The 24117-nt window shown below is 42.0% G+C and overlaps 2 protein-coding genes across 3 annotated transcripts; both read right to left on the bottom strand.

Moving 5' to 3' along the window:
• Window positions 1-378: 378 nt before the first annotated feature.
• Window positions 379-10599, bottom strand: PRXL2A (peroxiredoxin like 2A). The gene is made up of 6 exons (XM_042790298.1): window positions 10382-10599; window positions 7488-7667; window positions 7030-7121; window positions 3277-3417; window positions 999-1163; window positions 379-861 (listed from the first exon to the last, which is right to left on the bottom strand). Exons 1-6 carry the CDS (start codon window positions 10389-10391, stop codon window positions 763-765), a joined length of 687 nt encoding a protein of 228 aa, XP_042646232.1. The 5' UTR covers window positions 10392-10599; the 3' UTR covers window positions 379-762.
• An 8779-nt stretch (window positions 10600-19378) lies between these two features.
• On the bottom strand, window positions 19379-24108 carry EXOSC3 (exosome component 3). 2 transcript variants are annotated; one of them, XM_032994129.2, is made up of 4 exons: window positions 23729-24108; window positions 23459-23608; window positions 22441-22592; window positions 19379-20974 (listed from the first exon to the last, which is right to left on the bottom strand). In XM_032994129.2, exons 1-4 carry the CDS (start codon window positions 24008-24010, stop codon window positions 20773-20775), a joined length of 786 nt encoding a protein of 261 aa, XP_032850020.2. In that variant the 5' UTR covers window positions 24011-24108; the 3' UTR covers window positions 19379-20772. The 2 variants fall into 2 exon arrangements, with proteins under 2 accessions (XP_032850020.2, XP_042646175.1); XM_042790241.1 differs by lacking the exon at window positions 19379-20974 and adding an exon at window positions 21440-21536.
• Window positions 24109-24117: the final 9 nt, after the last annotated feature.

Below are 24117 nucleotides of genomic sequence, written 5' to 3'. Positions count from 1 at the left end.
TACTGTGCAACACCATCTCTATTTTTAGGAGGAACAGCCCAGCCATTCTACCACAGAATGCAAATCAGGATGGAAACTCTACCTCATCTGCTCTCTGATATTGTTCCCTTTCTTTTTAGAATCTTAAATACAAGAAGGAACTTGCCTCATGCCACAATTATCTTCCGAGGTGAACACTAGATGTCTTCAATCTTCCTTGCAGGGAACCACACAAAGAACTGGAAGAGCTAGAGCCAATACTTAACTAAGAAACTTACTGGGTAGACATAGTGACACATCTTGAATGCAGAATCTCAGAATAACCTAGACCGACAGGATTTAGTCTTCTAGAAACACAAATGTGTCTATGTGTTAATGAACAAGCAAAAAGCGAAGGCATTTCATTTACATCAAGTTTTATTATCCTTCAACCTCAACTGGTAATCTATTACTCCAACCTTAGCAGAGTTTTGCTACCCTAGGTAGACAGGTTTTCAATCGACTGTCTCTGACTGAAAACATCTAGGCTAGGTCAGATTTTAGACCCAACCTTTCATTAATACAGTCAGACACAAAAGAGCAGTTGAAATCCTGACCACCTGAAAGGCTGCAAAGCAACAAAAAAGGATCGAGGAGGATTTTCGTAATCTTCTGTCTGAATAGAGAACGTTTCCTCTGCATTGATCACTAAATAGTTAAGAAGCACTTAAACTGCACGTTCAACAAACAGATACATTCTACATTTCAAGCTGCGATCAGAAACACATGCGACTATTTTTCTGCTTATGAAGCCTGTGGTTTTATCTTCTCAGCAGCTTCAAGGACAGATGGAAGGCTGACTTTGTCTCCAAATTCCTTCTCACGATGCTCCAGGAAAACACCCTAGTCAAAGACACAAGAGAGAAATTTATACGCTAGTCTCCCCAGAGGAGAACAACTGACCAGTAACTGAACAATTCTGGAAGAGAAACTTCTGGCCTTATAGGAGACATAAAAGCCTCCTAGATAGCCTGCAATACCTGTCTTCCTGCCCCAATCACATATACTCCTCCCAGGGTGAATCCTTCTCCTTCCAGGTTACCACTATATCCACTTTTCCAAGCACGAAAGAAATTTTGCCAGACTCCAAAGCGGAAGAAGCCTGACATCATCATTTTTCGTCTGCGTGGACCATAGAAGCCTTTCTGCAGAGAAACAGAAAATACCTCAGCAAACAAAGTAAAAAGGACTTTTTCTCCCAAATGAAATTCAGGAAACCAGCCAACCCGGTATCCAAGAAAGGTCACAGCACACAAAAGCTAACCAGGCAGAGCTAAAAAGAAATTGCACCTGAGCTAACCTAACGCACCACCTGACCACAGTCAACCTCCCCACAGTCAACTAGTGGTACTGCTGCCATTCATGTGGATTTTAAGCTGATCCACAGGTATTTAAGCCTCATGTACATCTACATCGCTACTGCTGACAACAAGGGTGCCTTGTGATCACAAATAAGAAAAAAAAATATTTAAGTATGGCAATTGTCCTGGGTTGAGTGAATGGTGGAGTTTTTTTGGTGGCAGGGGAGGGGGCTATCGGGGCAGCCCCCCTGTGAGAAGCTTCTCGAAGCACCCCCAGCTCCAAGTCAGCTCCACTTCTGTTTGGGAAATTGAGCCAATCGGCTGCACCTCTGCGATAACGTATTTAAGAAGGGACGTGGTGACGTGCAGTCGGACTTGTGAGGAGGAGTTGCTGCAGCTGCGTGAACACCAAGGTCAGTGGAGGAACGGAGGAAGAAAGGAGGGGGGAGGTGTGCCGGAGCAGAGACCCCCCTGTATCCTGTGGGGAGATGGCAGGGCGGCCCCCTCCATCACCCATGAAGATCTACGGTGGAGCAGACATTGATTTATGGCCTGTGGCTCCTGCTTGGATGATCAAGGTTCTGTGCCCGAAGAAGACCAGGGTCTCATGGGAAAAGGCAGCCCCGCTGCTGTAATTCAGCGCTGGGAGGATTGCAGCACGCAGGGGAGTCCCACGCTGGAGCAGCTCGGGAAGGGCTGCAGCCGTGGGAGAGAATCCAGTCGGAGGAAGTTAGTGACCCATGACGGAGCAGTGTGGGGAACACTGCGGCCCATGGGAGGGACTCATGTTGGAGAAAGTTTGTGGAGGACTGTCTCCTGTGAGAGGGGGACCACGATGGAGCAGGAGGAACAAGTTCCGGACACTCCCCTCACCGAAGATGAAGAAAGTGGCAGTGCTGACTGCACCCCCCATTCCCTAACCCTGCACCACTGGGGGAGGAGGGAGAGATATCGGGAGCAGAGCTGAGCCCAGGAAGAAGGGAGAGGTGGGGGGAAGGTGTTCTCAAGATGTGGCAATGCTTCTCACTGTCCTACTCTGTTATGTGTTGTTAGTGTCTGTAATAAATGTATGTTCTTTTTTTTTCTTCCCCTAACAAGTCTGGCTCTTGCTCGTGATCATAAAGGGGAAATTTTTCCCCATCCCAGTCCTATCTTGAACCCCAAGCCTGGCTCTCTGTCCCTTCTCATTGCCGGAGGGGAAGGGAGAGAGAGCTGCTGCATTGTGGTTGGCTGCCGACCAGGCCTAAACCACGACAGCAATAAAAACACTGGCAAAGAGATAACAGTGGTGCCTAGTTCTAAAACTTTATTAGCCATCTGTTTTGGGTTTTTTTGTTGGTTTTTTTTTTTTTTTTTTTTTCAAATCAGCCTGATTCTTTCACACAGGCAGAGTGGGGAGGGAAAATAAAGGTATCTTCTAGTTGATTTTGAGTATTACGTATTCATTTTCCTTCAGAAGCCAAATGATTTCTATGTATCTTCTGGGTTAAGGAGTAATCACAGGGCCATGGTTTTGTAGGACACAAGACTGGCAATACAACATGCGCCAGCGTACTGAGACAAGCCATATTGCTACAATTTGGCCTGTACATCATGATTTAATTACGTCTGTCACCTCCAGATCTTGATTCACACATCATAAACATCAGCAAGTCACACAGCCAGTGGAAGAAAGGAACAAATATTAATAGGCCAAATTGTTTACTTATGAAAGGGGAGGGGAGGAATAAATCTGCAACAGAATGTTTTCAGTGCATAGCTACAGAGTAGTTTGTAAACTGAGCAGTACATATGTATATACAGAAAAGCAAAGCTAATCAACTTCTTTAAACTACAATTCTGCTAAATCCTTTTTCATTCAGACCACATTCTCTCTTATATTATCTAGATAAGCTCTTCGAAGAGGACAGTCATAAGTTTGTTTTTAAACAAAAGGAGCACACAGACTTCACTATACCTTTTCATCCAGAAAGATTTCTCCTTTGAAATAATGCTGAAAATCCTCCACTTCAGTCCCTATCTTCTCTTTCACAACAGCATAGAGAGGGACGCCCAGCTTGGACAGCTGAGGTTTCAGAGAGGAGAGCTCAGAAGCCTCCTAAGGAAAAAAAATCCAAACATTTCATGCAGTAAACAGAGGTTGGAAAGCTTCACCTTGAATTTCAAGAGCATCAGAAACATTCATAAATTCTAGCTTGAGGCACAAAACAGAAACAGACCTGTAAATCAGACATTCAAGCTAGCTCTACTCCTAGGCAGGTCTCATCAGATTTTAGTAAATCTTCTTCATTAAGCATGGAGTTTTTTTGAGCATTTACTGTATAAAAATATTAAAATCTTGGCAAAAACATACTTTTAACTCAAAGCTGTAGACACACCTTGCCTGTACTAGGGCTTTAACTATCTTTTAAAGTGTTTACAGAACAGTGAAAAGATACTGTCGGCACATCACTTAACTTTCCCAGGCTAGAATTTCCAATCTTTTTTTTCCAAGTAGAAATATGTCACTATCAGCCCTTTCGCAAGGTATTTTGAGGGCTCTGTGCAGGAGCAGGCTATACAAGTCCAGAATAAGTAATGGAGTGAAAATGCACTCTCCTTCCTAGATCCCTCAGTGAAAATTACCAGGGAATTTCTTCATACAACTTTGGTATTCCAGGAGCAATACTACTTTTTCTGATGTGTAAGAGTGTAAGGTATCACCACTCATCTGCTGAGTTTTTTGTTCTGCTGAAGGAATCCCAACTCTCAGAGTTTGTACAAAGATCTATGAGGTTTCCAACAGATCAGAGTGCTCACTGAAAATATGTTTCTTCTCATCTCCAATGGAGGAAGGTCATTTTTACTGGACAAAACTCCCACAAAGAACTCCATGCTTTAAAAATGGACACGGTTTACATGAACTCAGCCATCTAACTGGAATGCTGTAACTCAAAGGCTTGCAGGACATCTAGAATTTACAGAGTATCAAGTAGCAGACAGATAGGGGTGAAGAGCCAGGAAAAAAGACATTAACGACATCAGCAGGTTAAAGGGTAAGGGCAGCTTTCCAGTTCACTACTCTGGCTTTCTCAGATGAAATGAAAAAGGGGTGAATTGGCGTCCCAAGTAAACACTGAGTAGTGAGTGGTGAGAATTAAATGATCATAGCTTATGCTTGTTAGATCCTTCCCCTCTTTTCTGTTCTTAAAGACCTGGTAATTAGTTTCTGTTTTCCCTCAACAAAATGCCTTATGATCTTCCTAAAGGGGGAAGTAGTAACAATTGTATCTGGGAGTTTTAATATAGTTCAAAACTCTCATAACCAACAAAACAAAACAAAAAAGATTTGTATTGTGACCTAACATGTCTGAGAACTGATGTTGCAGGCTACTGCAGTAGGGTGCCCTGTAAAGTGAGAAATAATTTGGACAGATCACCAAACACTGATTAGCCCTTTGGAGAAAGGCACTTCAGCAATTTGGTGGGGTTTATTTTGTGTCTCCCTGCTTGGCTTTTGGGAGAGGAGAGAGCAGGAATGATGTAAGAACAGTTAAATTTTAAAATTCTCAAGAGATTAGACTTCAAGCAGCATCTTGGGACTAGACGCGATTTGTTTTTCTTTACTGCTATTTAAAAATTATACAATACAGGAAAGCAAATAAGTCTATTTTGGGGGACAAATGACATCACGTAACAGCTGTACAGCCCTACCATGGGGCTGTGACCTTTTCATCTAGTCTGTGAAACTGTTTTCTTACTTTTGTAAAAAGCAGACAGGCACACCCTAGCAGAATACTTCCTCTCTCCACCAAGGCAGGGACAACCCAAAAGAACAACTCTCATTTCAGTTTGTCCCACTAACAGTTCAACTATATGGCTCTTCTGCTACTTTAGACTGCTTGAGTTTAAACCTACAATATTTAGCAGGCCCGTGGCACTTTCACAGTGACTGGAGCACTGGATGACTACACGGCCAGATCGAGACTATGAGATGTAGAAGTGCAGTCATGTTAAGCATAGTCTATCTTAAACAAAAAAGGAATCTTGATGATTTAGGATGCAGATGATAAAAAGACTCCATATTTCTTAAGTCTACAGGCCTCAATTCTCAAGGATCCAAAGGCATCATTCCAGTAGGATTTGTGACATCCTTTGCAGTGGACAATGGAAGCATGTCCTCACCACTGATACCAGGTCAGTGATCTATGAGGTAGAACGGTCGCTTCTGAATGCCAGCACTGTGTCCAGGGAAGTATATATTCCTTCTTGGTGCTGTCAACAGGGACAAAATTCAGCATCCTTTCCAAGATCTATGACAGTGGGAACCAAATGTATTTTGCCTCTTGCAAAAAAAAAAAAAAACCTACAGCCTGCAGCTTAACAGATATGACAAGCGGTGAACTATTCCACCAGCTGAGTCAGTGACAGTAGGAAAAGAAGCAGTGTCTATACTATGGAGAAATGTTAATGGACAAAAAAAAAAAAAAAAAAAAAGACAACTGAACTGTTCTTAGGAGAGTCAACTCACAAAAATGCTCTGAGCATACAATCAACAATAACTTCAATTCAGAAAATTTAACAGCTTTTTCAAACACTTTTATAGTTAAAATACAAAACAATTCTTTGCCCTGGTTAGCTGATCAGTAGTGTGACTGCCTCTGTTAAAAATTTGAAGCTTTGAACCAAAAATAAGAACTGGAAAATTAAATTTCTCTCTCCTCAATTTTTTCCTGAAATAAAAAAACAACACAGTTCTTTGAATTGGACTCTTTCTTTCTACTCAGGAAGTTAGCATTAAAAAAAAAAAAAAAAAAAATCATTAATCAATTCCTGTCTGACTGTATGAGAAAGGCACAGTCAGGCATGTAGCACGTTCTCCTCCTGCCTATGCTACACCTGTTCAGAGCACTTTAATCTTTAACCTTCCATGAATTCTATACATACTTAGGCAGTTACTACTGATGGGAGCAGATCCCTTAATTAAGTGGTTGCAATATTAATTACTCCATGTTATAGAGTAGTGAGTAACAACATAATAGCTATTTTTCCCCATAGCTATGAGAAAAATAATGGCCAACGTGCCAGTTATGGCTGTTCCCAGGCACGCAGTACATTCAAATCGTATTTTAAGTGTACACTCCCACCTCCATCCAAGGAGCCTAATGCCAACTTAAGGATCAAATTTTGTTTCCCAACCCACCTTGTTATGGAACAGTAACTCCTTGTCTTCAGACTCCTTATCTTTCTGCCTCACATTCAGCATCCTGAACAACGAGGACTCCCCTTTATGCACACCTCTTTTTTGCTGATGAGCTTTATCTGGTGGCTTTCTGCCGGTCCAGCCTTGGGCTGCTTTTGACCAGGGACTACCTGGCTCACAGAGATTTACTTTGGACATATGGAATACAACTGGCTCATAAGGCTCATTACCCACTGGATTTTGTGCAATGTCCCTTTCTCATTCCCATGGACTAGGTCCCTGGCAGATGTAAAAATCATGTAACCGTCGCCTTCAGAAGGAGAATGCTCAGGACCTAGACTATACAAACCAGCTGCAAAGAAAACTAAGTGTGTTGTTAGCTGGTGACCAGTTTGGGCTAGGAAACACCTTTCAGATACTTGAGATGTATCTGATGACTGTCCTATTCACCCCCTCTCTTTATTTAACAGGAATCTATGCAAATAAGAGCTCAACTTTTCCTAATTAATCCTCAATCCCAGCAAGTACCTCTCTGCACAAAAATCATCCAGGTCTTCGCACAGCCATGATCACTGCACCATTCTTCTTCCATAATTCACCCGCTTTGAATGTTCTTTGTTCTGTTTATACAAGAGAAACAGCATCAACAGTATCAGCCATTCCTGGTTATAATTATTAATGCTTTAAGGAGCAACACAAAGCACTGCAGAGAATTCCACATTCAAATAAAGTTCTATTGGAAAAAAAATTCTACATGCGTAACAGGGTATTGTTGCTTTATTGACTTTTAGAAGTGTGTCATGTTTCATCCAGAAACACCACTTTTGGTTGCTTTGCCTTCACCAGAATTACTGGCTCTCAAGGACACCCAACTATGTGTTGTAACTAGAAAAGACTTAGAAAAACTCTTTTAACCCTAGCCTTATAAAGGTTCTTATAAAAGCCCAATTATTGAAGAACGTGGGCTGAAACATCCAGAAGCTTACCTGATCCCACAGTTTTTAGCTCTATCTCCTCTAAAAACTCCAACGTAGCCTTTTCTGGCTTGGACAGAAATAAGTCAGTGTTAGCAAGGACAATCCCTGTCACAGCTGCACCGATGGCTCCGAGTCCAACAGACCACATGCCCATGGTGAAGATCCCGAAGTCGGGCAGGAAGGACATTTCTGAAAAAAGAAATAAGAAAGCAGCTCTAACACTGGACATCGATGATGACAGGCAAGGAGGAACTGTTTTAAAACAACTACTAAAAGCTCACATGGATATTCTTCATTTGACTGGAGATGATCTGTGTATTTATTAATGTACTGAACTGGTACTGATCTAGATTACGTTCCAGCTCTGCACCTGATCCACATCGAAACTATTAACAAGATATCCTTTCTTTTTCCTGCTATCAGGATGACAAAAACATTCATGATTAAAGTGCTCAGATGCAACAGGGAGAATGATGACTATGTGTGTAGTGAAGAGCCTCTAACAAGATGACCATTATGTCAGTCAGTAACTGAAATTATTACAGTAAAACAGTGGTTTCTTTCAAAAAAGAAACGTTTGTAGATTTTTTTCCCCCTCCACTAATCTATATTAAACAGTGAACTTTACAAATATACCACAAAAAAATTAAAAAAAAAAAAAATCCGTATCCAGCTCACCATAACTGGTAACCTTTCCTGTTCCTTACAGTTCCACATTAGAACCAAAACTGGCACCAAGCCAAAATTAGAGCTCATCAGTCATGCCTGCAGACAGAAATATGCAGACATGCAACCATCTTATTAGATACAGTGATCGAACATTACAAACATGCCCTGGACAGCACCTTCTGTATGCTAACCAATTTCCACTCTGGCTAAAGCAGAAACTACATCAGGAACAAACAACCCGAACTCACACCCACCAGTTAGAACTGATAATATTGCAATGGAAAGCATTACACATGCATGCTCATGTCTTACAAGTACAAACACTGCTTGTTGTTACCAGTGACTCTAGTTAGGTGGCAATTTTATTTAACCACCATCTATCCACAAACTCCCCACAGCCCAATCCTGATCCTTGAACATGTTTCACAATCCTGGAAGGGGCTGACAGCCACCTTCCAGTGAGGCAGTATCAGTTACGGGGATGCAGGAAAGCACACTTAGCCCTGCCTCATCAACAAAATTCAAGGCCCAGCTCTGAGCAGTAACTGGTACAAGAGTCACCAGAGTTTTGGCAGCATAAAAAGTCACTGTACATCACAACAGTTATGTGTCACAAAGGGCTGTTAGATTTGCAGTCACCCAACTTTAGTATTACACAATACGGAGAACCAAACTTTTTCCAGAGCCATCTTGAAAACCCTCTTCTCTGATAGTCTCTTTTGGTAAATATTGCTGTCTGTATGTACTTTTGTATGGGAGAGGGGTTTTTCCCCTCATAAATACAGGAAAATATTACTGTTTGGAACTGTGACTGGCAATAAACCAGAGACACAGATAATCTTTATTGCCACAGCTAGCTGTTGGCAGAATTCAGAAAGAACTATGAGTAGCTCCTTGCTTTTGTGACCAGAATTTTCCAGGAGAAAATCCCTTTCCATCATTAAAACTAGCTCCAGAATATTACTGACAAACAACTACAGCCAACTGCCTACCTGAAGAAATAGCTAGAAAACATTTTTGAAAAAATACTGCTTTGTTCTTTTAACAGCATACTTGGTTCCAGTATCGCAGTATCTAGAAACGTGAGTAATCCAGGATCCCAAGCAGGAAACAAGGCCAGTTTACATAAACATAATGCAGATAAGAGAACAGATTTTACCTCATTTCACCACTTACTTCTAACTAAGGGAAACTTTCCTTGACCATATCTGCTTTCTCTACATACTTTTTTCAAACAAAGTCATATTGTAATAACGTTTTTTTGGTATCTATCTGTGACTCAAATCAGAGACCATCCTGACCCCAGCCTTTGGAATGACCAAAATGTAACTCAAAATGTATTGCTGTAATGCAGCAATATCCTTGTGTCAAGACTTAAAATCTCTGTGCCATACTCAAAAGGCTATAGCCCGGCTCCCTCTCAGAGCCTGATTATCCAACTACTCTTTGGACTTGAATCTTGTCTGGTCAGGAACTGTTTTTCTCTTAATTCTTAGTTACGAGAGGGGAGGTAAAAACTGAGTATTAATCCCTTGTGCATGTCATTTGCGTACAAAAATGTTGCTAAATTTGTGGCAACTGATTAATGAGTAGTTCTCACATAACTTCTTATTTTTTTTTAGCATCACTAAAAGCCAGCTTCCACTCAGTTGTAATTGATAGAGAGATCATTAAGTTTAGTCAACACACCTCTTCAAGATTAGTTGGACGCTGGTTTCCACTCAGTGACAAAAAAACCCCTATTCAAATATGTGAATCTTTTGCTATTTAAACAGGGAAATGGAAGAAGCAGCTCTACAGGGTGATACTGAAATTCCTCCCCTGCTAAGCAAACAACATAGTAAGCCACTTTGAAAAATTTGTATGGGAAACATCAACCAAGATTATTAAAACATTTGCTAACAAGACAGGATGAGCCCTGACGCATCTGTGTCACTGAACCCCAAGTAAAGAGACTAAATGGAAAACAGATGAGTATTTGTAGCTAGCAGCTTCTCTGTTTAGCTGCTGTTTATTAAGGAAATCTGAAGCTCAGAAGAACTTTACAACGCTTCACTCCACCTTAAAATACAAACACTACTGCCTTGTGATCAAACTCGATGAGTTTTTAAACATCAAAGAACAATCCACAAGAAGAAGATACAACAAAGCATCCCGTGAGCCACAGTCCACGAGGAGAAGGTACAACCAGAGCATCCCCTAAGCCTTTTTAACATTGAGGTGCATGCACTCACCGGAACCCATGCAGCCTGCGCCAGCATCAGCCACCACCAGCTCCCCCGAACGCGAGCGCAGGCAGGAGAGAAGACAAACCGCGCTGCCACGGGTGGCGAGTGGGCAGGACCAGGCAGGAGGCCAGCTCCCGAGCCTCTGCCTTGTGGCCAGGACCTGGCTCTCAGCGTCTTTAAGCAATTCGTGCCACAGTCGCCCTGCAGCGGTTACGAAAGAACAGCTGTCCAATCCACGGCAAGATTGTTTTAAAGGTATCTTAATCACTCAACTTTTTTTTTCTTTTTTTTTTTTTTTAACTCAACACACGGTTACCCTCTTTATGGGGTGGGCGGGTACAGGGAACAGGAATTACAGAAAGCTTTTCTGAAGCTGGCAACCCAGCACTGAACTTTAAGATCTGCATGCTAAACTGTCCTTTTCTGTAGAACTGTGCATGTTTACAAGTAATATTTTCCCTGTGTTTCAGCCTATTCCACTTCTAACCCCATACACACACACACATGCCAAAAACAATACAAACAACCCTGAAAACAATGAAAAAAGCCATCGCAATGCACAATGTTAGAAAAAAGTTTCAATATAGAGGCTGTACTGGTGAAGTAACCCAGTGTTTCTATGCTTGGTTACCTGCATTAGTGGCAATGTCCCTTCACTAAAGAACATCATTTTCTCTGGAACTATCAGATCTGCAAGCTCTCCACTCTGCTAAAACCCCCAGAAGGGAACAAGCACTTCTCTTTACAGAGGTCAAAGAAAAATGGAAAAACATCTTTTTGTGTGTTTTTGTGGTGACCACAAGAGATCTCCAAGATAACAGTGAGGTATTTTATGGTCCATCAATACCCAGCTAACCTGAATTTAAACAGGCTTAGTCTTAACCCTGTTGTAAGTGCCAGCTGATGGTCTTCACTTTGTGTGAAGATCACCAGTTAAAACATGGCTTTCTAGATGTCTCATTTCCCCCCCACCCACAACCAGAGAAAAAGTTGTCATTAAGAGGATAGCTATGCTTAAACATTTATTTTAGCAGTGTAAACAGGACCCTTTGCAGCTGTGTCAAAAAACCCTGGAAAGTCTATGTCAGTAAAACTCGGGGTACACACAGATTTACTTACATAGTTTTCCTAAGAAGACAACTGAGGAAAAGTGGAAACACTCAGTGGGCACTCTCGCAAACTGAACTGCACTAGCACATATGCCCTAGTCTAAAATGGCTTTGACCATTGCTAATTCTGCTTTTCTCTCCCACTCCTCACTCCCCCAAGACATTCCATATTAAGCCTAAAAATTTTTCAGAGCTTTGTCACAACTTGCATATCCCAAACAAGTTGAGCTGATTATTTTTCATGAGACATTCCCCCCCAAAATGAGTCATATGATTACAAATATCTTTGTAATCTAAGTCTTATAAAGACAATTTACAATTCACAAAAATCTGGTAACACACTCATCAAGATTTCATGAGCTTTTAAATACCATTAAGGATTACGAAATACAGTACCCTGATTGATCTTCAAAATTAGCCCTGCTTCAAGAGGGGATTTGACTGGAGAAACTTCAGAAGCCCCTTCCAACATAAACTGCCCTTTAAATGACAAAATCAATGCATAAAGAAGCCTCCTAACGTTTCTGATGGCATGAGTGCAAGTAATTGTCACAACACGAGCAATTTTTTCTTGCCATTGCAAAGATCCCGTAACAAACCATTCTTTGTGTCAAGAATAACAGGCATCATTGTAGGTTTCTTCCCAGTCTGCGCATGTTTCATGACTGAGCTCAGCACAACACTGCGCTTGTCTTTAGCTGAAGAGAAAGTTGCTGTGTCAAGCAAGCAAACCATACTTCTTCATCTGGAGGGAAGTTAGTTGTTAGACCAACTAATCTCCCCCCATTCTGAGACTGTTTTAAAGAAACCCGACGTCTCAACAACCCCTTCTTTTCTTTTGAGCAAGGGAGAGCAAAGAGCTCTGACACACCACTCTGGAAACGTTCCAATTCTCTATGTGTATTCAAAGGGGACAGGCAGCTAGATACCAAGTATGGGAAAATTCAAATCTGTGCTCAATCAGCAAAATGGAGATGCCATGGAGACGGAGGGGAAGTACTTGGACTACAGAACTGCAAAAAGCACTTATGTGAAGGTAATGCAGACTAAGCTCACCGCTGGGTCTGCCGGGGATCCACAGCAGGAAAGCTGCACACTGTGTTAGTTTGTAAAGGTGGGGGGAGAAGGAGAATACCAACAGACCCCCCCTAATCCCTGCTCACCAGAAACACTGCGACCTGCCAGGCAGCAAGCGGTTCCAACCTGTTCCAACCCAGCCATACCTCCTGCAGATTCACGCTTAAATTTAGAATTATTTTTCTACCTTTTTTGATTCTTAGGTCTTGCTTGTATTTTAAACTTTCACATTCCTCACATTACCCAATTCCTAACAACAAAATTATTTGTTACGAAAAGCAAAACTACAAGATAATCAATGCACGTTTCAGCTCCAACCCACAGGGCAGGGGGGGCCCTACGCACGGGTGAGGCTGTGACACTTTAGTCTCAGTATATAACACCCAGGGGAGTACAATTTCCCCACAACCTAGTTTAGCCTTCCCATTGCCTGCTATGGACCAGGTCTGATGGGGAAAGTGTCGCCGTGGTTGCACAGGAGGAGGCTGGGAGGACGCCCTGCTGGTACCTCCAGCAGCCCGAAGGAGCGTTCAGGGGGTTTCTTCAGTTCGAGGAGCGCGATCGCACCCAGGACCAAACTAACGCACCAGGAACGACACGAGGAACAAAGCGCGGCACCCCTCTGTCTTCCACTGATCTTGCTGTGCCTACTTACACCCAGATTAAGTTACATAAGAAAGCGGGGATCAATCAAAATACTAAGCCGCAAGGTCAGGCCATAGGCAGAACTTCGGGCCCGCCAAGGCCGGGGGAAGCAGCAGAACGCCGACGGCTGCCGCGGCAGGGCAAAGTCCGGCAGGGCCCTTCAGCCCGCGCGCCCGCCCTGCGCGGCGGTGCCGCTGCCCGCACGGCCACCCCGGCCCCTCGCTGCTCCCCGCGGCGGCAGCGGCGGCGGCAGGGCCCACGGCGCCCGGGCCACGCAACACGAGAGGCGACGGGGAGGGCAGCCCGGGGAGGGCAGCCCGGCAGACCCGGCGGCATCCATCCATCCGTCCGTCCCTCCGTCCGCCCCTCCCTCCGTCCCCGCTCCCGCACTCACACTGCGGCCCCGCGCCGCCACCGCCGCCACCGCCGCTCCCCGCCCCGCGGCCGCCGCAGGGCACGTGCGGGCACGCGGCGCGCAGGCCCCGCCCCCGGCGCGCCGCGCGGCCCGCGGCTCTGCGCCCTGCCTGCGCGGGGGGCCGGGGCGGTGGCAACCCTCCAGTTCCACCCCCCGGGACCCATTTTCCCCTCACTAGGATTTTTTTAGCTACTGACTACGCAAAGAAAGAAGCGAAAGATATTGTAAAAAACAGTGCTTAAATAGATTTAAGAAAAAAAAAAAAAAAAAAACAAACAAAAAACAAACCCAACAGGTAGCGACTCAAGTCCGAGAATGTAGTGAGCTTATCATTCAAGCAGTCTGATTAATGGGGCACTTAAAACACTTACATACATATTACATTCAAGAATATACTTGCTCAGATAAGCCAGCCAATAACGCGTCACATCATTTAACAAACACGCTCTTCAGTTGGTTGTGGTCGTTAGGCTCCTCTGCTCCAGCCAGGAACTCCAGGACTCATCTTCACTACGTTGGGACTATTTCCTCAGGTCTCCTGGTAACCTGGCACTTAAAATACCAAAAGCCAAACAAAAAAAGGCAGCAGCAATGACAGCACCGTCTGGTCAGGAACACAACGTAACCGCTTCGATGGTACCAGAGAGCCTACAGTCCAAAGGACGGAGAGCGGCTGTTTTTCAGCACGTCCCAAACTCATCTAGACCAAATGGCCTTCTCTTATCTCTCTCTTAACTGGTCTTGGGCAGCTGCAGGGAGAAGGGTTTGGGTCTTTTTGCCCAAAATTGCAGTAGCTATGCTTTTATCTGTACACATGCTTTTAGAAAACGAAGGAATTATAAAAAGTGCTTAAGTCACTCAAGACTTACCAGCAATTAAAAAATAACATGAGGAAACTTCATGGCAGAAACAGCATTACTGGACTACCTGAAAGACCTGGGGGATCTGGGACAACTGTAAGGTTTGGGGATGCATTTTTTCTTGGAAATATATGAAACCAAATAATACCTCCACTTTTTCTCTTTAGCCAGTGTGGGAAGGTTCTCTGTCAAGACCAAACATAATTTGCTAAAGTGGCTTTGATTGCATTGTGAAATGCAATCAGCATTAGAACGTAGGTATCTTTGCCCCTGTGACACAGCAATCTCTGGAAAAACATTATGACCAAAAAAACACTTGACAAATTTCATCAGCCATCATCATGTAATTAAACCCCTAATTTCTGCAGGCTGTCAACATTCCTTTTTTCTGAATTTTATAATGGTTGTGGCTCCAGCTGTCAACATTTGGCAAGGACAGAATTACAGCTCCATTATTTTTGTTGCCATGGTAAGCACATAAAACAAAAAAACTTATTTTCTTAATTATACTTCTGCACGTTACACCTCGAACAATCTGGCAGCTGGCTTTCACAATTCAAAGGTAGCCAGTATTCCCGGGGGGGGGGGGGGGTGGGGGGGGGTGGGGTGGGGAAACACCTATCACAAGGTGAAAACAACTTTTTATTTATTCTTTGCTCTAAGTAGGCATCCATGATAAGGCATCAGGCAAGACAAAAAGCAGTCCCAAAGCGATGCCAACTTCATTTGTCCCTATTAGGAAAAACACAGAAAAATCTGAGCCCTCACATCTGGATTCCATCCAGTATCTTCCTACTTCACAGAGCACTGAAATCCCATGCACACTTCTAGTAGATGCTGAATGCAAAGAAAAATAGTGTCATGAAAATACTGGAATGTAACCTTCTCTACCCATGTCCTCAGAAAGGCTTGCTTTCCATGAAAAGCTACTGTGTTGCATAAGTGGAGTTGCAGCAACAACTACTTTGGACAACTACTTTGTCTGTATTAGACTTCCTTCTTAGACTACCTTTGTCTTCATTGTTTTAGAAAGGTAGTGAGATTTTGGCAGGAAAGCTGAATGGGAATTTGACTTCTTTTGTTTTCTGTTTTTCCCTCTTTATAGATCAATTATGACTGATCTATAACAGTTTGGCTTTTCCATACACCTATTCAGATGTTATTCACACATTTTTTTCCTGTTAAAGAGAATAATGAAGTCCCTAACATACACAAAAAGAACATTTCACAGAGCACCAGGCACCAACTTAATCTTCTAGTTCTCAGGTTTTGAACAGTGCTCTTAAAAACCACACGGAGCCCTTCTCTTCCTGCTTTCATAATTTAGTTTTATAGCAGTTAAACTGAATGAAGAGTATCACTCTGAAAACTGCTTGCAGATCTGTTAATTAAATTTCCCTAGCATGCCTGTGCATAAGTCACCCAGTATGCACTGTATCAGTATCTATGCTAAAACACGATCTAGCATTACGAAACTTTAAATTCATGTACAGAATGACAAAGCTGTGTGTTATTTCAGAAGTTAATTATTTCTATTTCTTGTTGGATCATGCTTCTATAAATCAGCTTTAGACCAAGGGCGTTGTTAGACAAATGGCTTATATTAAACAAACCGTCTTTTCTATCAGGAAACAGGAGATCCCAAAAGCAACAAGGAAACAGACAGTGGTGGGCTAAGGCAGGATCTAGGCCCTGTGTCTGTAGAAGGATTTCCAGACTAAGATTTTTGATATTGAAACAATAAGACTGGATATACAAAAATACAGCTTGAACTTTTCACCCATGTGCTTCTAAAGGCATATCCACACAGCTGCACACTGACATAGGTTTTTGACCAGACCAGGCAAAAGCCATCTCGTTTGGAGGCTGTACAGTGGTATGTACTCATGTGGTGGTGTTTTCAACATCATCCTGATTCTCAGGAAATAAAAGCACAAGTCTGTCTACAGCCAGCCTGGACACAGGATCTTAGGTTTATCTTAAGAAAGATCAGGGTGCAGTAGTCACAGAAGAAACCAAAGGACCTACAGGTCTTTTGAAATCAGTTTCACCCACACGAGCAGTTCACAGTGGAACACCAAAAAGAGACTGGTGCAACATCCTCCATCTGGACAAGAGCAGGAAGAAAGAATTAGTAAGTCTTTTTAATGGGTATACAGATGCTTATACAAATCTCTTTTGGCAATGGCCTAATAAACACTGAATCACAGAAGAGGCTACCATTTACAACAATGCAATAGATAACCAAAGCCTTGGAGAGAGCGGGCGAGGTCATTAGTCCTTCCGTCTGTCCTTCAGTCTTTAATATTTTTACATCAGGCAAGTGTAATTAAAACAAAACTGAATCTCCACTGGCCTACAGTTTTTCTTTGTCCCATTTACTGCAGTGCTACCTATACTGTTACTCTATTCTGATTTTTTAATTTTTCCCATACTAGGTAGGACACTAAGGCCTAGTGAAAAGAGTTCTTTTTAATGACTATTCAAGCCACTAGAATAGTGATAACGCTTCAGGCTCTACAGGCCAAACCAGGATTTTGAACATCCCTAAATACCCATATTGATAGCACTGAAAAGGCAGTAACTGCACTTCTGCAAGATCAGGACATCAGAAGAAAACAGTCCTTCTGCAGCACTCCTGGTTAACTGCTCACAACTACTACACAGTTTCTATTAAAACCCAGGCACCCAGCATGTTTCTAGGCTGTTTCTCTTCCACGTTGTTGGGGAAAAACTTACATGTTTAATTCCTTACTATAGACTACAATAATAGTTATGCACCTTGCAATCTATACAAGTCATTAGTAAGGACAAGTCTGTGTTACTAATACAACCAAGTAGTGTCTTACATCGTCCTTAAGACAGCTAGTTTCTATACTCAGTCAAATAATGTAGCTCACCGCGTCGGTTGTATGTAGCTAGAAAAGCTGGTGTAAATATTTTTTTTTATGTAAGGCTGAAAGCTTCGAGGTGATCACTTTGTAAAGTTTAAAATAACCTGTTGATTTACTGGTTGATCTAGCTGTTATTCAGAATTATTTGTTTATGTACTAGTGAAGCAAACCAGGCTTTCTGTAACAAATCTGAGCTTCTCCAGTAGTAGATGAGCTGCTCTTAACATTTAAAAACTTGAGAGAAAAATTCCATGACTGATTCTGCTAAAAGAATATCCGGGTTAAAAAAACAAAGTAACCCTGCTATTAAAAGTGTTGATGCTGAGTTGGGTCATTTTGACAGAACTTGGCTAGGAATCAAATACACATGCCAGCAAACTTCAGTTGCAACTTCTAGTGGTAAAGTGGTAATGAGTAGTTGGGCACAGTAAATTTCTAATCTAGCAGAGCTACAGCCACACTCTAACTATAGCCTTAGAGTTAAGCTCTTAATCCTATTACATTGAACTATTTGTTTTCTGCTAGAGCAAAATACAAATGTTTTACTATCACACACAATTTCAACACTGCGTATCTGCACTTTCTGTTAGCATTTATTCTTGGTCTTTATACAACACATCAACCTAGAAAGGGCCACAAACTACACGTTTCATATTTTCAGTGGTTTCCATTTAATTCTTCATGAACTTTCTTTTTAATGGGCTGTGCTGCTCTCAGGATACAGACTGTGTCCGTCTTGACATCTACAATCTTTACTTCTTAATTTTCATCACAACAACGTGAAAGAAAAGCAAAATAACAAAGTGCCTAATGCACAATCACCAAGTATCTAAAATGAGTAACTCTAAATAATGACTTGAACTGACAAGGGCACAGGTCAGGCAGATAAACGCAACAGAAAGACATTCTGCTAAGCAAGGTACATTTCAAGTCCACAGCATCACTTCCTCAAGTTCCATTTCCTGAAATGTATGTGCTTATGTGCCTTTAATGGGAATGTGAAGGGTTTCTTGTAACATTTCCAGAAAAATATATAATCAACTCGTGATCAGTCTTTCTTCCTAGAACCACTTTTTTTGGTGATACTGATTTAGTCACCGAGCCAGAACTAGAAGCTCACAGTCATCATAGAGATTTTGCCTGAATATTTTGTTCATTAGATAAAGCTTGTCAAAGCCAGTATTGGTTTAAAGAATAGTTTTCTTTTTTCCAAGTAAAAAAGCCAAACAAAAAAGCAATATTGCCTTCTTTTAGTTAATGTGTTTAAATGTATTTTCTTTCAAGCATTTTCCCCACGCCCTTTTTGTTCACATCCACTGTCATTTTTGCCGCTGCCTAAATTGTCAAACAAACCTAAGTGTACTTAACATGATTGTGTAAGGGTTAATTACTCAAGTACTTTGGGGATACACCATTCTGTTAAATTAAAATCAAGCATAATTTTAACGCTCTTGATTTAATTAAGGTCCCATTTGGTGATAAGGTGTTGACATTGGGACAGAATAATGGGTGGTGTGAAACAGGGCACTGATGATGTTGAAAACCGTCAAGGTCACCCTTTGCTATGCTGCACTACCAAAAAAGCATTTTTAAAACAGGAATTTTTCATGTATCTTGCAGGTTAGGCTTAAACCTCAGACTTTTGGGAGGGAAGGGAGACTGGTTAGAGAGGTATAATGGGGAATGGTAAGGCTAATTGCGTTTCAAGCCACAACTCTTCAGGAAATGATCCATGTCATTCCCCATTCCTGTGGTTTTACTATTATGATCCAAGAACATTCACAGAAAATGAAGTTAACACCCTGAGATGATTTGGCAAGTGCTTTTCTGCTTATGCCAGCTATTGTACTAGTAACAGACAACCTGCAGGGGCTCTGGTTAGCTGGAGTTTAAAAAATACTGGAAAACAGCAGAGTTAGTAAAATCCTTATTAAATTACAGCTTTTCATGTGTAGCAAGACATAGATTATAAGCCTAAAAGATTTATGGGATGTGAATGAAAGTCAGTTCATCTGAGAGAACAGGTGAAAAAAGACAACTACAAATCTACCAAGCCAGATGAGCAATACCCTAAATGCTAAGTAGTGAGGGCAGTGAAACCCAGGAAGAATTCTGAATTGTAGCCACTAGACTCACATGGAAACCATTAGAGTTGTGTTTTTATTGAATCAGGGGAAGCCCTAGGTAAGCATATTAAAAGATGACTCAGAGGAGTGGCTCTGAACTGAAGCAATTTCTAAATGAGAAAGATGCCAAAGAAAACCATATCATCAAATACCACAGGTTGAGCTTTGGAAGAAATAAATAGAAAGAATTTTGTTTCCACTTTTATCCCACAGGAAGCAGGCATCAGTAATTCCCCTGCCATTAGTCCAGCATTCTCTTCCTCTTTCAAAACAGTAGCAAACTATTTACATACTAAAATAGACTGACAGTTTATCCTTTCTAGGACAGCATTTCCTCTATATGCATGTGAGGAACTACTACATAATGAAACCTAATAGAGGTTTTTTTTTTTTAGAAATGCTGATTTTGTTTAACATGATGCAAAGCTAGATATAATCTTTGTGCTCTAAAAAAAATAAATCTAAAATGTCTAGAATTGAGAAATACATGCCTATTGCTGCAGTGATGTTTACCTAATCTCTAGTTTGAAAGCACACATGAAAAAGTTGCAAGTGGCTTCAAATAGCATTGTTGTTAAGTATATTTTTTACCTTCAGTGAGCCATCAAGCTTCCTGAATGTTGATACTGAAGTTGTGTCCTAATCACCATTTCTTTAATAATACTAGCCAGGTTATCTTTCAGGGAAAGTGGTAGGGTCACTGTGACCATACGCTGGGTCTTAGCTGATCATTTGCCTTAACCACCCTATGCCACACCCTGTAATTATTTTCTCGTATTTTCCACCTGCATTTCTACTCCCAAATTTTGTAAAATACTAAATCATCACTTCTTGTCACCGTATAAATAGAGCACCTGACCAGCATGAATGACCTGCAGGATACTTTCCACTACCTCAAGTAAACATGTATTGTTTGAAGTTCTAATATTAATAATGACCAAAGCAGCAAATATATGCAGTTTACAAATTGACAAGTTTTCTTAAAGACAATTTAAGAAGTTACACCTCAAAACTCACAGCTAATGGTAGCTTTTAAAGACTTCTCCGCATCAGCCAAAAAATTTATAAACAGCGTTTAGTAATCACAAAAGTGGGTAAAACCAAATTTCCTAAAGAAGACAAAAATAAGCTGAGTGAATAGGGAAAGGAACTGAATAACAACAACAAAAGTCTAGTACTTAATTTAAAAAAAGATTTTTAATATAAAGCTGAATACAAAAATAACTAAAACACCTCAGTCATCTCTAACAAACCCTCAAGGTTTTCTCTTATCAATTCCCTGACAATCTGGCAAGTGCTTGTTTTCTCTGTTCTGCAGTCATATACTCGCAGGCTTCCAAAATATTTACTATAATTAAAGTCTGTTGAACTGTTTTTGCTTTTACCCATATTCTTCCATTCATTCCCAGCACCAGCTCAAATGGGTACAATTGTGACAACTCCTGGATTATTTCACATTTTGGAGCCAAGAGTCTGTAAACAAGATTAAAAAAAGTCAGAGGAAAAAGTGCTCACATTTGATAAAACACCACACTGCTATCAATAACTAAACTGCAGTACTGGCATTACAGGAGTTCTTGCTATTAAAGCAATACCAAAAGGTAAGACGATCAAGCTACATATGCATCCAAAATAGCAATACAGTACCAGATTCTGAATTCTCCTTATATAAAATATATGCGCCTAAAAAAATACAGAACTTGTCAATTTAGCTTTTTTCCCTAATTAGATTCAGAAGTGATACCTGACAAATTTAAAGGTAATTTATACTTTTATAGTAAATCTCTGATTTAGTAACTTCTAAAACTACGCTGTTTGACAAAGTGACATTTTTAAAGTGCTGCTATTTATAAATTTGACACCAGAGTTAAAGATGTGTCTTTCAACACACAACTTTCCCTTCTCCTTCAGGAGACAATAACAACAGCAGTAAACATATAATAGTTTGGTTTTATTAGGTGACAGCACAGCAAAAAAAAAAGTGTCAAGAATATTTTAATACATCTAGGATCAAATCGAGCTTCAATGGGATTTCCTGAAGAAGAAACAAATGTACCAGGATTTAGCAGTTTACTTGTAATAGACTATTATTTCTTTACTTGCCTAGAGATAAAATTTGGAAAAGAAACAGAAGGGCTGCAAAAAAACTTCTATTGGTTCACACTGAATTCCAAGGGGACATATAAGACAGACAAATCATTACTGAAACCCAGGTATGAAGTAGCTGCTCTGCATCTCCAGACTGCTTTTCCAAACAATAAAAACAAACAAAACACCCCCACCCAAAAGCAACAACAAAGTCTGACTATCATTTATCCATATACTTTAGTATTCTTTGACAGTCACCAAAATCTTGTACTTACATGAGCATAAGTAACTCCAAAGTTCACAATAAGTCTAAAATGGTTCCTGGATTAATATGTCAGTTTTAAGTGAAAATCCCACCAATTTATCCTTATTTCAATGCAATTTATTTTTCTTTGGAAGCCAGAAAATAATGTGTATCGATGTGTACAGACCCCTTTAACCATCTGTCAGCCAGAGGTACTTCCCCAACTATCCCATTAAGCAGAAAAAGGACAGTAAGCATTCCTGATTTTTAAACTCCAAGGTAGTAGGTATATACCCAAAACCCTAGCTTGAATGCTTCATTTCCCCAGATCACTAGTTTTATTTTCCATGTTGCCTTGGCAACTACATCACTTTTTTTAAACAGATTGCACAACATGGTATAGAAGAGCTCTTAAATCTCTTAGGGGGGAAAAAATAAATGTTCCTTCTAGGTCAGTATCTATATTCAATAAACTGGCATAAATGCACTAAAACAATTACACATTCTGATTACGAAATTGTCCACACTGCTCAGAAGAAACAGCTGTGTGAATCCTACCCGCCATGTTACATGTTAAGAGTGACTACTTACTTTTCTTAGTACTTACTTTCTTATTAGACCTAAGGAAACTTTAAAGAGGAAGCCATCTTGTCCAATTATTCCCATTCCACTTGATCTTCCACTGCTGTCTATACAGACCATCTCTGGTTCCATGTCTTTATTTGCTACAAGGAACTGACCATAAATAAGATCTCCCACCTAAATAAAGCAATGTCAAAAAGCAAAAGTCGTAGAGAAGATCATACTTCATATTTGCAATAAATATTCAGTTGATAAAGATCTCATAAGGCCACAAAATGGTTTTAGAATACTGGTGATAGAAAAATAAACTGGTGTAATAGGAATTTTCATTGTCTCTTCTTTTACTAAAGGCAACATCCTCTAAGAACAATTACCTTGTATCACTCCTAGAAATTTAAAGATGTAAAAAAGTGCAGAATTTTATTTCATGGAGTATTCCTCTCCTTTTTTTAAAAAAAACTTTAAACACGAATTCCTCTTTCTTCAAACTTTAAGGGTATTAAAAGTCCAAGTAACCTGCTCTTGTATTCATTCATCAGGACAACAACCAAAAAAGTCATGCTAAGCTATTTTTTCCTTACAGTCCATTTTTACGTTCTGGTGATGGTATTTCAGTTCAACAGAGAAGCTGTGCCATGCACGCGCCACGCAACTGTTTATAACAGTGTTGTCAAAAACACCTTTTTCACCAGATGGTATAAAAGCTTGTTTTGAAACCTTAACTTCAGAGTGCCCCCTTGGATGGGCATCACTCATGAAATGCATTTACTGTGTGTGGCAGTTGAAGCCTAAGGAGTGAAAAAGCCTGACATCTGACAGCTGCCAAACCGTCACACCAAGTTACACGTTCTCTTAAGAAACCCGAGAAAGCCCACAGCCTGATGGTGCAGAAGCCTCTGAGGAGGGCCAAGGCGAAATCACTGCAAATAAAGCTATGCGCGGTTCACAGAAGTGCTTTTACTAAGAAACACTACTGAAACGTAACAGAAGCCCCACCGAACGCCGCCGCTAAAGCGTCACCGCCAACAACCCGGCGCATTAACCTGCACGTTGGGCCTGTTCCTCTTCGTGGCGCCTTCAAAGGCCAAGTAGGAGAGTGACGCCTGCTCGCTGCCGCCGACGTCCAGCTTGAACACGTCTCCCGCTTTGGCCGTCACTATTCCTATGACGTGGTCGCCCTTAACCGGAACGTACTGCAAAGCGGAGGGGGGGGGGGGGAGGTCGGTCGGTGGACGCACGGGTGAGCGAAGAACGGGCAAGACGGGGGTTTACGACCACCCTCTCGCCCCCGGCCGGTCCCTGCGCGCCCTTACCCGCTTCTGCTGCGAGTCCACCCAGTACGCGCCGCCCGCCGCCGCCGCCGCCGCGCCGCCCGCCCGGCGGTGCCGCAGCAGCCCGCCCTTGGTGACCAGCAGCCCGGCCCCGCACCGCCGCAGGCCCGGCCCGCAGAGCAGCCGGCCCCGCGGGGCCGCGCCGGCGCCCAGCCGCAGCCGCTCCCCGTCCTCCTCGGGGTGCCCGGGGAGGAGCAGCACGTCCCCGGGCAGCACCACCTGCCCCACGCACTCCTCCGCCGCCGCGCCCCGGCCCGCCGCCATCGCCGCGCAGCCGCAGAAACCGCCGCGCAGGCGCGAAGGGAAGGGGGGGGGGGGGCGGGCACCGCGGATCCTCCGCGGAGGCGGAGCCCCGCTGCCGGCCGCCGCGG

The sequence above is a fragment of the Tyto alba genome, unplaced genomic scaffold, assembly GCF_018691265.1.
Source record: "Tyto alba isolate M040663 unplaced genomic scaffold, T.alba_DEE_v4.0 Super-Scaffold_1, whole genome shotgun sequence".
Taxonomy (NCBI): Eukaryota; Metazoa; Chordata; class Aves; order Strigiformes; family Tytonidae; genus Tyto; species Tyto alba.
The sequence above is the reverse complement of the archived record's forward strand: the minus strand, read 5'-3'. Positions and strand labels throughout refer to the sequence as shown.